General features: G+C 44.8%; 1 protein-coding gene across 3 annotated transcripts in view; it reads right to left on the bottom strand.

The window, feature by feature from the left end:
* nrxn3a (neurexin 3a) overlaps positions 1-14259 on the bottom strand; it is a 286244-nt gene that overhangs the window by 46427 nt on the left and 225558 nt on the right. For all 3 annotated transcript variants that reach the window (XM_053682954.1, XM_053682955.1, XM_053682956.1), the window contains one exon: positions 6779-6950. In XM_053682954.1, the coding sequence (XP_053538929.1) occupies positions 6779-6950 (172 nt within the window). The remainder of the gene's footprint in view (positions 1-6778; positions 6951-14259) is intronic.

Genomic DNA, 14259 nt, shown 5'->3' with positions numbered 1-14259 from the left:
ATTTTCCTCTCCATTTCTTTCTTTCATTGTTTCTTTCTTTCTTTTTTGTTCGTTTGTTTCTGACTTTCTAAATTTCTCCATTTGTTTCTTTGGCTCTTTCTTTCTTTCTGACTTGCTCAATTTCTTTCTTTCTCCATTTTTGTTTATTTCTGATTTTCTTAATTTCTCCATTTGTTTGTTTGTTTCTTTATTTCTGATTTGCTTAATTTCTCCATTTGTTTGTTTGTTTATTTCTGATTTTCTTAATTTCTCCATTTGTTTGTTTGTTTGTTTATTTCTGACTTTCTCCATTTGTTTGTTTATTTCTGATTTTCTTAATGTCTCCATTTGTTTGTTTGGATCTTTTCTTCCTTTCATATCCAATTCTTTTATTTTCCTCTCCATTTCTTTCTTTCATTGTTTCTTTCTTGTTTGTTTGACATTCTACATTTCTCCATTTGTTTCTTTGGCTCTTTCTTTCTCAATTTCTTTCTTTCTTTCTCCATTTGTCTGTCTGTTTCTTTCTTTCTATTTTTTTTGGTTTGTATGTTCCTGACTTTCTTAATTTCTCCGCCTGTTTCTTTCGTTCTTTCCGATTTTTCCGACTCTCTCGCTTTCTTTCTTTCTTTCTCCATTTGTCAAATTTCTTTCTTTCTTTTCTGTTTGCTCGTTTCTGACTTTCTTTCTTGCGCCATTTCTTTCCTTCTTTCTTTCTACGCAATGTATACGTGTTGATTTATTATTATTATTTTTTTAATAAACGCTGTATTTGCTTTATGGTTAGATCCGGGGAAATGTGCACGTGTGTGTGTGTGTGTGTGTGTGTGTGTATATATAAATATATATAAAATGCGTTAAGGTCTATATAATCTATATTTATCTGCGTGCAGCTCAGTATCACGCCGCATCAGAGCTTTGAAGATGTAGTAAATTATTAACATGTGACATGAAATGAATACACACAGATACCACTTCCTTTCGGGAAATGAAAATAGCAACCGCTTCATTTTAGATCTCTCTCTCTCTCACACACACACACACACACACTCCTTGACTTATATTCCAACTCCCAGAACTCTTAAATCCATCGCGTTCCATGAAGCGTGTGCTGTCCTGTAAAATGAGTAGAGAACGCGTTAACGTCCGTGTACCCGTTTATATCAGTTACACCAAGCGAGACGTCCGTCACGTGCCTCTCACGTGTCCTTCAGCGTTAGCAAGCAAGACGTGTTAACTTCAATGCACGAATCGCCGTACGGAGGCGTCGTTCGCGAGTACTGCAGCTGGAACTCTCGCTGTTTTAAACAGCAACCTGTCAATCACGCCTCCTTCCGTGGCGGCAATTACGGACGACGTTCCCACGGCTCACGCTCCTCCGATTCCCACCTACCGTTTCAGCACAGAGGAAACCCGAACACAACACGAGCAGTAAAGACGAAAAGGAAGCGATAAACGAGCGGGGAATAAAAACATCAGCGGCTTCCTGCGCTTTAAGAGCGCCGACGGGGCCGGGAGCTCGGCTAATCGATGGCGTTCGTCGGTGTCGATCTCCAGATGTGAGTGACGGGAGAGAGGCGTGGAGAGAATAGCCTAGCTGACATCAGAGCTATCACTCCTCTACAGGATCAGACGTAGATGAAGATGAAGGTTCAACCTCATCTACAGGTTCAGAATGCAAGACGAGAGATCTACACGCCTCTAAAGGGAGACTTCATTACTCCTCATATTCACTCCCAGCTCCCAGAACACCACCGGCACAGACAGAACGTCTGCGTTCAATATTCAACACCCTCACACACACTCATCCAACCATTGATTCATCCTTCCATCCATCCTACCAACCACCAGTCTATCCATCCATGTGTCCATGCATCTGTCCATCAGTCCAACCTTTAATCCATCTTTCCATCCATCTGTCCGTTCAACCACAGTCCAGTCTTCAAGTCATCTCTATCGGCCTGTCTGTGCATCCACCTACTATTCATCCATTTGTGTATGCATCTCTCCATCAACTCTTCTATCCATCCGTTTATCCACTATCTATCTATCTAGATGTCTGTCTGTCCATTCATCTGCTATCCATCCAGTTTTCCATCTACTCATCTATTTATTTATCATCTGTCTGCCTGTAAATCCATCTCTCTCTCTCTCGATCCTTTAATCCATCTACATGTCTGTTCATCTATCTATTATCAATCTTTCCATCCAACCTGTCTATCCATCAGCCTATACAGCAGTCCATCCATCCATCATTCCATCAGCCTATCCATCTATCCGTCTGTCTGTCCATCCGAAAATTTATTCATCCATCAATCCAAACCATTCATTCACTGAACTGGCCAACTGTTCCACCCATCTTTCCATCAGCCTGCCTATCTATCCCTCTATCTATCTATTATCAAGCTTTCCATCCAACCTGTCGATCTATCAGCCTATACAGCAGTCTATCCATCCATCTTTCCATCAGCCTGCCTATCTATCTCTCTATCTATTATCAATCTTTCCATCCAACCTGTCGATCTATCAGCCTACACAGCAGTCCATCCATCCATCATTCCATCGGCCTATCCATCTATCTGTCCATCCGACCATTTATTCATCCATCAATCCAAACCATTCATTCACTGAACTGGCCAAATGTTCCACCCATCTTTCCATCAGTCTGCCAGTCTGTCTGTCTGTCTATCTACCTACCTACCTATCCATCCTTTAATCCATCTATATGTCTGTCCATCTACCTATAATCAATCTGTCCATCCAACCATTCTTACATAAATCCAACCAACCAACTGATCTATCTATCCATCTATCCGTCCAACCAACAAGCCTTTGGTCTGGGCATTGCTCTATCCATCCACCCATCTGTTTTCCGATCCCATCCGTCTTTCTGTATTCAGACTTGAGCGCTATTCACAGGCTACAGGGGCGTTACGCACACCATAAATAACCGGAATAGCACGTAGACAGAAATAATTTGCACAAAAACAAACAAACAAACAAACAAAAAGAGATCCTCGGGCAACAGAAAGCAGGAGGTCCATGAACGTGTGAGGTTCTCGACATTCATGACATTTCTTTTTTAATGGCTGATGACAGATAAAAATCTATTCACAGTTGCACAACAGGCCCTGCTACACAGCTGCCGTAGTGCTGCGTGTCATCTCCAAATCGCCCGGGGTCACGTTATACACAGAGTCCCGCCCTCACGAATAGATCCTGTAGGTCCTGTCTGATCTTTCGGGTCCTGGAGATCACCAGGACGTCGACGTCTCGGCGTAACGGGCTCGCTCGGCCTTCTTATTCGAAAGCAATCAGACCACCGAGGTTGGCTAAATTAACCTGGCAACTTCTTCGCCTTAGAAATTGGTGCGTTGGAGCCATTTGCGATGGATACCTCGAAGCATTAAGAAAATAACGCGCGGCTGTTTCGGCACGGCTGAACGCCTCCTGCAAGCGTCCGGCACCTCGCTTCATTTCCTCTTCGTTTCTAATCTTATCTCCGTAGCCGTCGATAACAAGATTCCTTCACCACTAACAGCAGAGCAAGATAAAAAAAAAAAATGGATAGTCGGCAACACTTTGGCGCTCGCGAGCGGCCACGGAAGGATTTTATCTTCACTCGTGGACCTCGAAGCGGAGAGTCAATTACGTCTGCGTTTATAGAGACGTCTTACATGCCAGTGACATTCATAACGCCGGTGAAATACTCCCGTAGTCAACACGCTGCACGAGAACCTGAATCAAGGTCACTATAAAAAGATCCCAGGGTCTAAAACATACACGCTCTGCAATACGGCTAATACAACACGCTCAAGACGCCGTATTTTAGAATACGGAGAACGTTCCTAAACACCGTGCTCGGCGTTCTCGAAACGGGACGCCGACAGCCAAGGAGTCAGGAATCATTTGAAAATGGTTCTTCGTTGGTTCAGAACTGGAAAAAGTCCACACGTGGAAATTCTACAAGCGTCCGCCGAGAACCTTTTACGGTTTTAGGAAGTGCTTCATTTCCTGATCTAAACTTAAAACTGATCAAAAGACGGTGCAGAGGTACTACCCCGGAGCGGCGTTTTATCCCTCACGTCAAGGGTATGACGTTTTATTTAGCAAACCGTGCGCACGCCCTACTTTCGAGACTTTTCCTCCATGCATAGTTACGCCTAACGTCGCGACGCGTCCACGAAACGACTATAAACGGCAGTTCCTTTATCGGCCTTCGGTTTAATTCCCCTCCGACACTGGAGACTCCTTCCAGAAAGTTTACAAGAAACACCTCGCGACAGAAAACCCATCACGCCGTATCGACGGTTCTGCGCGACAGGACGTTTTCGAACTCGTTTACGATTTGCATCGCAACAGGCGCATTAATATAAAGCTGTGAATTTCAGCCAGTGAATGCAATCGACACCTTCTGACCAATCAGAATCCAGAATTCAGGGGCGCCGGGGTAGAACTGTGCTTCGAAGTTATATAACCCGATCGTACAGTCGACGTAAAGACATGTTGTTGTTATTTTGGTGGGGGGGAGGGGTGAGGGGGGGGGGGGTTTCCGTCCTAACACTCCGCCGGAAACCTCCCTAACGTCTAAACGAGAGATTATGGGATGGAATGTCCCGTTTTACAGATTCCACTCTTCCTCCCGGGTCTTTATACGAGCTGGAGTTGTTGTTGCAAAACGTGCAGATTTCATTCGTTTCCCGAGGCAGCCGTGCTGGTACGCAACTGATAAATGGTCGGTCGGGGCGTCTTGACCCGCGGAGGAGGACGGCTACGCGGCTGACGGCGTCGGTGTGAGGAATGACGTTAGCGTGAAAGTGAAAGCTCGCTCTCGCTGTTAGGAGGATGCCGTGGGTTTCTGGGCTGATGAAGCACAGTGAGGAGTTTATACATAGCCTGGGGCGCACACACACACACACACACACACGGGACACTTATTACTCAGCTCAGTGTGTCTGAGTCAGCAGCATGGCGTTAGTTTGCGGCTAATCACATGTTTTACATCTTACTTCAGGACGACTAAAAGTCGACTTTTCCTCCCCAAGCACCTGATGGATATCATAACCAGGTTCTCCGAGACGAGGTGAGCGATCGCCGACGTGAGACGGACGACGTGGGCGGGGCTTCCGGGGGTATGGGTTAACATAGGCGTTCATGTACTGACTTTATACAGGATTACTCCGTGTGAGTGCTTCTGAGCGAGCATGGTATTTCCTTTACTGATGTTATCCACTACATAAAATTTTCCCCCACCAGCGAGTTGAAATCTCTCATCGGGGAGGCGAGTAACACCGAGACGGGAGAACATTAACTCACCGTGGCCGTTAAAGTGATTGCGCGGCCTAGACGCCCACCCACTTGTGAAAGAAAGGCAGGACTTGAGGAAGATTGGCCGGTGCTTAATGTCCTGGCCTCCGACGGCTCTGCTCGCACTCGTGCGGGCGAGCGCGAGGCATGAAATAACTCTCGAAGCGGAGAAGTTGAAATCAGGACACGTGTAAAGAAAATTGGTTTTCTCTGCTAGGCCTTACATCTCCCCGAAGAGAGCAGAGACAGTCCAATAGTAATAAAAAGGAGCGCAGACAACAACGAAGTAATAAAGATCGGACAGAGTCGTTCACTGCCGCTGTGAGGAGACCGGATCATTTCAATGCCCTGAAGTGACATTCATTTATTTTTATCAATTATAAAGGTACGGCGAGGACGAGGACGAGGGCGAGGGGCGTCGGCGTTCACGCGTCTGATGTGTGCGACGTGATTAGTACTTCTCCACCGACAACACTACCTGAGGATCTGTTCGTTAAAACGTCCCACTGCATCAAATTTCACAAAATATATACATATGAATTTGACAAAAATTCATATCAATGCATCAAAGAGGATTTTTAATGCTGCAGAACGTTAACAAAGCGAGCTAGTTCCCGTTCTCGCTCACGTTAGCGCAGCTACAAACACACTCACTAGCCTCTCTTTCTTTCTGTCTTTCTATCTTGAAGTTAATAAGATTAATAAGTTTAAAAAAAAAACAAAAAAAAAACACACACAACAGCTCGTCATGTTGCAGACGGAACACACACGAAAAAGCGTAAAGTCGTCCGACGTGAAGATTAATAAACCGCTCAAAACGATCAAACGTATCTTGACTGGTTAAATATTCCCTCGCTGTCACGTCACCTGATATTAAGATGTTATAATAAGCGTTATGACGACTACTATTTGGATTTTATTTACGTAACAAACCGATCGTTTGACGAACATTTCCTAATTAAATACTGGAGGGGGAAAGAAAAAAAGGGAGGGTTTTTACGATGACGTACATGGCAACCGTACCGCTAACGCTAACAAAGCTCGGTTTGAACAGCTACAGGCTAATTAATCGATTAAAAACATACTATTTAGACCATGAATCCGTCACCGTGTGTGTGTGTGTGTACTTGTAGATTAGATTAGATGCTGAAGGATTTGACGTCGGATGTTAAAACGTTTTCAGTCGGAAATGAAGCCTAGCGTTTGCTGACATCGGTTTTACGTTTCAATTAACGCACACGTTTTTGCTGCTTTTAACATGCATGGCACAGGCTTAGTGTCAGAGGGGAAAGAGAAAAGAAGGGAATTAAGGAGGAGAGTTAAAAAGTTAAGTGCAGTACACACACACACACACACACACACACACACACACAGGTCAAACAGAGTGACTTTGGAAATAGAGCAAAAAGCAGTTGCTGTCCGTTTCTGCCTTCTGTCCATACATCTTCCTGACTCCCTAAAGCAAAGGTTAAAGAAGGTGGACGAGGGGTCGTACCTGAGGGGAAGTGCTCGTTGATGGCCCAATTGTCCACCTGAAGTGTGGCGTTGCCCCCGTTTCGTGTGTATCGCACCACGTGGTACTTGCCATCGTTCACCGGCATGCTGCTCTCCTGGACGATGATATCGACCATCCCGATGTTGAACGTGACGCCGATTTTGCCTTGCTCCTGAAATAACATACAAATTTACCAATGAGAAAACACCTGGTACTGGTACGATTGGGATTATTTCTGTGAGGAGTTAATTACTTATTTAAATGCAATCGCTAACCCGTTGTCCTTGTTTTAGCCCGGGATCTCTTGGATCTCGAAGGTATTTGCATGGGCGACCTCTGTTCGTGATAAAGCGGTGCCCTTAATGAAAAGAATTCATCAGCCATTCCGCAAGCTCATCCATCAAAATCAATCGCCTTAAAACGGAGCGATAAGGAAGGTTCATTTGTCAACTGGAAAACACGCAGCATCCGAGCAGTCGGGTTCTGAGCGTCTTGCGTTTTCATAGTTCGTTTATAGGGATCGGAGAGCAACGAGATCAGGACTATCGCAAAGAAAGTAAAGATAAGTTGGGCAGGGTTTTAACGGTAGGAGTAAAAACAAAACACGTCCTTTCACAAGGCAATCACAGGGCATCGTTTAGGGTCATGAGCCAATCGCAGGGCATCGTTTAGTGTCATGAGCCAATCACAGGGCATCATTTAGTGTCACGAGCGAATCATAGGGCATCATTTAGTGTCACGAGCCAATCACAGAGCATCATTTGGTGCCACGAGCCAATCACAGGAGATCATTTGGTGCCACGAGACAATCACAGAGCATCGTTTGGTGTCACGAGCCAATCACAGGAGATCGTTTGGTGTCACGAGCCAATCACAGGGCATCGTTTGGTGTCACGAGCCAATCACAGGGCATCGTTTGGTGTCACGAGCCAATCACAGGGCATGGTTTGGTGTCACGAGCCGATCACAGGGCGTCGTTTGGTGTCACGAGCCAATCAAAGGGCATCGTTTGGTGTCACGAGCCAATCCCAGAGCATCATTTAGTATCAAGAGCCAATCACAGGGCATCATTTCGTGTCACCAGGCAATCGCAGGGCATCGTTCGGTGTCACGAGCCAATCACAGGGCATCATTTGGTGTCACGAGCCAATCACAGAGCATCATTTAGTATCAAGAGCCAACCACAGGGCATCATTTCATGTAACGAGCCAATCACAGAGCATCATTTAGTATCCCGAGCCAATCACAGAGCATCATTTAGTATCCCGAGCCAATCACAGGGCATCATTTAGTCTGTGTGGTGTCATTATAAAGATACAGAATTTAAAAAAAATCATACTTTAACACATCAATACTGTCAACTTTATTTTTCATCCTGTCTGATGATCATTTCACATTTCTCTCCCCCTCTCCTTTTTTTTTTTGGTGACACTCTCATGTCCCGCACAAGCTTTCCGGGTTGCTCAGACATATTTTACGGTTATGTTAAACCCGAGCTGGCATTGTTCTTATCAGCAGCAGCATGGGAAAACCATGACAGGTGATGAATAGCATCAGGGGAGATGTTTATCAGAGTGCGGCGCATTCATCAAGCCAGATCTCTGGGATGGAAATCTGGGCCGGCGCCTTCAAGTTCATCTGGATGTCACGGACGCTTCCTCGCTGCTTTCCGAGTCCCGTCGTCTGCCGTTTTCCAGAATAATAACCCCCCTTTCCTGGCCTTCTCACCCAGGAAGACTGCTCCGGTGTCGGTTTAGTCGAACCGAGCTGATACACAACCGTCTAATGACTAATAATCCACTCAAACGTCTCGAGGCACGGTCACAGGTCCGACGCGTGATGAGGAAATCGAGGCGATTCGGAAAAGATCGCCGTGGTTACAAAAACACATCATAACCGCAGTAGCCCGTGTGTTCGAAAATAAAATATTTAACAGAACAAAATGGCTCCGAACGCAAAATACGCAACAGGCGGGAGACGTCGAGCGCGAGGAGACATCTCGTCCCCGTTTCCCACTCTGACTAAAAGGTGTATTTTCGCCGGAATAAGCCTGGAACCGCCGCATTACTTTTTGATCACAGAAACGATGTTTTTACATCTCGCAGCGAAGCGTTCGCTTTAAGTGCCACTCGCTCTTTCCTCGTCCAATTTCTAATATCACCCGAGTGCATAGAGAGAGCTTCTGGGAAAGAAAACGCTGTTGGCAAGTGATGCATGAAAGGAAGCGGCGGGTTAAAAGTGCCGAATATTGAATATCACACGCTGAGGTCGGAGTAAATATTTCATGCGGTTGGAGGATATACGAGTTTTCCCGTGGCTCTGTGGAATTCGGAGCTGCTTAGTCTGCGTATGACTCTGCGACACCGGATTTACCGAAAATTAACGTCTGAACTTCACTCCTTTCCGTTTCGTTCCCGTCTTTTTCCTCCGCTGTAGCGCTCGGTCGTTCTGCCACGGAATTGATTCGCCAGACTGCGTCTACACGCGTCTAGACAGAAAGAAAAAAAAAAACGAAAAAAAAAAAAAAAAAAAAACGGACGGCGTTTCATTATTCTGCCTTACTTTTACATCATTTTGTTCTTTTTCTTTTCATTATGGAATGATCATAGACGTTAGCGGCGGATTCTTTAAGTCCCGTAAGTTGCGAGGTGGGGCCTCCGCGGATCCACGTGAATAAGTGAGTGAGTGAAGGAATGAGTGATTAAAAGAGTGAATAAATGAGTGGGTAAATGAATGGGCGAATAAGAGACGGGGCAAATAAACGAGCGCGTGACGGAGTGACGGAACGAGCGAGTGAATGAGAGCGTAACGTGAACGGGTGACTGAATAAAAAGAGTAAATGAGTGAGTGAATAAATGCACGTGTGTATAAGTGAGAGAAAGAGTGAGACAGAGCAGACGAATGGAGTGAAGGGATGAGTGCGTGACATGAAGGAGTGACTGAATAAAAAGAGCACGTGAGTGGCTAAAAGAGGGGATAAATGAGTGAGTGGGTGAAGGAACGCATGAACGTATGAGTGTGACTGAATGAATGAGTGAATAAGTGAGAGAAAGAGAGAGAGAGAGAGCGCAAATAAATGAGTGAAGGAATGAGTGACTAAAATAAAAGAGGGAGTGAGTGAATAAGAGTGAATAAATGAGTGAGGGAGGGAGGGAGGGAATGCAGGAATGCATGAGTGAATAAGCGAGAGAGAGCAAACGAATGAGTGAGTGAAGGAGTGTGTAAATGAACGAGTGACTAAATGAGTGAGTGAAGGAGTGTGTAAATGAACGAGTGACTAAATGAGTGAGTGAAGGAGTGTGTAAATGAACGAGTGACTGAACAAGTGAGTGAAGGAGTGTGTAAATGAACGAGTGACTAAATAAGTGTGAGTGAAGGAGTGTGTGAATGAATGAGTGAATGAGTGTGTAAATGAACAAGTGACTAAACGAGTGAGTGAAGGAGTGTGTAAATGAACGAGTGACTAAATAAGTGTGAGTGAAGGAGTGTGTAAATGAATGAGTGAATGAGTGTGTAAATGAACAAGTGACTAAACGAGTGAGTGAAGGAGTGTGTAAATGAACGAGTGACTAAATAAGTCTGAGTGAAGGAGTGTGTAAATGAACGAGTGAGTGAAGGAGTGTGTAAATGAACGAGTGACTGAACGAGTGACTGAATGAGTGCGTAAATGAACGAGTGACTAAATAAGTGTGAGTGAAGGAGTGTGTAAATGAACGAGTGAATGAGTTTGTAAATGAACGAGTGACTGAACGAGTGAGTGAAGGAGTGTGTAAATGAACGAGTGACTGAACGAGTGAGTGAGGGAGTGTGTAAATGAACGAGTGACTGAACGAGTGAGTGAAGGAGTGTGTAAATGAACGAGTGACTGAACGAGTGAGTGAGGGAGTGTGTAAATGAACGAGTGACTGAATGAGTGAATGAATGAGTGTGTAAATGAACGAGTGACTGAACGAGTGAGTGAAGGAGTGTGTAAATGAATGAGTGAGTGAAGGAGTGTGTAAATGAACGAGTGACTGAACGAGTGAGTGAAGGAGTGTGTAAATGAACGAGTGACTAAATAAGTGTGAGTGAATGAGTGTGTAAATGAACGAGTGAATGAGTTTGTAAATGAACGAGTGACTGAACGAGTGAGTGAGGGAGTGTGTAAATGAACGAGTGACTGAATGAGTGTGTAAATGAACGAGTGACTGAATGAGTGAATGAATGAGTGTGTAAATGAACGAGTGACTAAATAAGTGTGAGTGAATGAGTGTGTAAATGAATGAGTGAATGAACGAGTGACTGAACGAGTGAGTGAAGGAGTGTGTAAATGAACGAGTGACTAAATGAGTGTGTAAATGAATGAGTGACTGAGTGGATGAATGTGTGAATGAACGAGTGACTAAATAAAAGAGTGAATGAGTGTGTAAATGAACGAGTGACTAAATAAGAGAGCGAGTGAAGGAGTGAGCGACTAAAAGAGTGACGCAGTGAAAAGTCGGGTCTATGCTAGACTGTTACACAGGAACATACAGTAAGGTCATTTACAAGCGTACAGTAAAGAAAACGTAAACGTGCGAAACGTGCGAAACGTCCGTAAAGTGGATGACGGTGCGTGTGCTCCGAGGCGAAGCTCCGTACAGCTCTCCGTATCACCTGCACACGCCGATACGATGATAAGACGTGCGTGTGCGTGCGAGAGAGAGAGAGAGAGAGAGAGAGAGAGAGAGTCGAGTGCGCTCGGATGATAAGAAAACTCTCAGCCGCGTCGCTCACGTTATTTCCCCCCTGATTGTTTCATCAATAACGAAGCCGAGGTCAGATAAAAGCCAATTTTTTGTTTTGTCCTCAACTGAGAGCTTCATCGACAGAAACGCCATCGACGATTTATTTCTCTGGACGTTCACAGAGCTGCCGCGCTGCTGTTCTTCCCCTCTCTCGTGTACAGTACACACGTTAACTACGGATTTATCTCCGCAGTTTAGGGAAAAACGTTAGAGTTCGATACGACAGGAGTACCCGAGATATAACTTCATCCGTCAGATTTAAACACGTTTAAAAATGAAACTTAACTCAAATGAGAGAAATTTAATAGTGTTTTTTTTTAAAATATGCTATTCTTCTTCTTCTTCTTATTATTATTATTATTAGGAAGAGCCGAGCATGAAAAGGTGAGTAGGCACCTATTGTTATTCCACCTTTTCTCCTTCTTCTGGATAAGGGTGGATCTGGCATCCCATAGAAGCGTCGGGTAAAAAGTTGCGAAATTCGGCACTCTGACTCGGAAGGAACATTCTGACCAAATTTGGGCCAAGTGCTGCCGACGCTCTAGCGCCACCATCGGGTCAAATTTGGGTCTAACTCGGAAGTATGTGTATAACCGTACCTTCTGCATCACGTGTTTAGCGATTAAAAGCCAGGACCGCCTGCATTCCCCGGGTCGAGACGAGTCCAACGCACCCTACGACGTCAATTCCATTTCCCGCCATCTTGGATTTTGTCGAAAAAAAAACGTTTCGTTTACGCGACTCCTCCTACACATTTCGTCCGGTCGTCACCGCATTTGATTCAAGCCATTTCAGATTAAGCCTGACCGTGACGCCGCCAAACAGGAAGTGGGGCTGTGTCTCAGCAACGAGATACACCTTCAGGACCCGATGCTAAATTTTCAGGTCGGCGCTGTAGCGATCACGACCACGGGTCAAAGTAGCGACGGACAACACCACCATGCTGCCCGTTAGGTCGTCTAGACCTTTCCTCCTACCGTCTGAGAATTCCACCCGTGTCTGCGGTCGAAACATCAGGGGGGAAACTTCAAATCTCTTCGCCTAAAGTTATGGCCCTCTTTCCTGTGATTGCACAGGCGACAAACGTAGTGCGTCTATGAACGTGCGGCTCACGGCATCTCGGTGCTTGGCCCCTGCTTGCAGCTTTAAATATAATAATAATAATAATAATAATAATAATAATAATAATAATAAGTATTATATGTAAGAATACTCATTGTAGTGTATGGACAGAAGAATAGCTGTGAATATAAAATAATTACTCATTAATGTAATTATTCATTATGTACTATTCAGTACTACTTTATTATTATTATTATTATTATTATTATTATTATTATTAGTTCTCCACCAGGCCGTGGCTTTCTGCGGTTCGCAAAGCGACAATGAGCGTTAAGAAAACAACAACTCCGAGCCGTTTAAGAACGAGATAATCCAACGCTCGCAGCTGAAATGCTTCTCCGGGAGCGAGGAGCTGTAATTGGGAAATAAACGTGTGATTAAAATTGAGCTTGAAACAGGATTTTCGAGCGCTGTCTCGAGACCGCGGCGGTGGCGGTGATGATGGCGGTGAGCGAGGAGCAACGGTTTTTTTTTTTTTTTAGGATTTGAAGCATGTCAGCATAACCACGCCGGGGGAGGATTCCTCCATAATTACCCCATCAGACAGGAGAGGAGAAGAAACACAACACACACACACACACACATCACAATCCTGAACGAAACAGCCTCGCTTCTCACAGCCGCCTTAAATTCAGGAGTCCCCCCCAGAGTTTCCGCTCTGTTTAGGAAATTTTCCAAGATTTTTAATTTTTTTTTTTTTAATGTGTGATGTATACACGGATAATTCTCACAACGCGTCGTTAACACTGACTCCAGCAATATGACCTTTGATGACCCCAAACCGACACACAATCACAAATTTTATGAGAAAAAAAAAAAAAAAAAAAAAAAAATGTTTTTCGCTTTGTCTTATACATACTCTAGTGGGCGTGGTTTTGACCATATATGGTGACTCGACCACATCAAAGTGATGAAGGCACTGCTTATGAAAGAGCGTCCAACGGCTGCGTGTGTGAGAGAGAGAGAGAGAGAGAGAGAGAGAGAGAGCATCTGTGCCGAGGAGCTGGTGAGTCTCCAGAGTAGCTTATGGAGACATCAAACATGGCGATGAGGCAGAAAGAGCTCTTTAATTCACGGCGAGCTGCTGATTCGCTTGCCAAGGCTGTTGGGTCTACAAAACAGCGGCAGCTGCTAGGCAACATTTAATCTGGCTGGAACTTGCTACATCAACATTCTTACTGAGAAAAAATAAAAAAAATAAAAAGGAAGAAAGAGAGAGGCAGAACAACATGAAGGCAGAGAGGCGCAGCATGCACTAACTTTGCTGACAGGAGTTTTTTTTCCCTTTTTCCTCTCTCTCTCTCCCTCTCTCCGCCAGATATAGCGTATAACGGGCGTAGCGGTGTTTCCACTGAATGTCGTTCAAGGAGGAAGTCAATATTTCCAACAGAAAAAAAAAAAAAAACAGAAAAGATCTATTATAGCGCACGTCAACATTACATACATCTCCTCCTGTTCCTCCACACGGCGAGCAATAAAAGCCTTGAGCAAACATCCTCCGAGGCGAAATAAATCTATATAACGCTTTGTAAACAGAGAGGAGGGGCGCCGAGAGAGGCGGGCAAGACGTGGCGCTACGCAAACGCCTCGGAG

The sequence above is a fragment of the Ictalurus punctatus genome, chromosome 9 (assembly GCF_001660625.3).
Source record: "Ictalurus punctatus breed USDA103 chromosome 9, Coco_2.0, whole genome shotgun sequence".
NCBI classification, from domain to species: domain Eukaryota; kingdom Metazoa; phylum Chordata; class Actinopteri; order Siluriformes; family Ictaluridae; genus Ictalurus; species Ictalurus punctatus.
The sequence above is the reverse complement of the archived record's forward strand: the minus strand, read 5'-3'. Positions and strand labels throughout refer to the sequence as shown.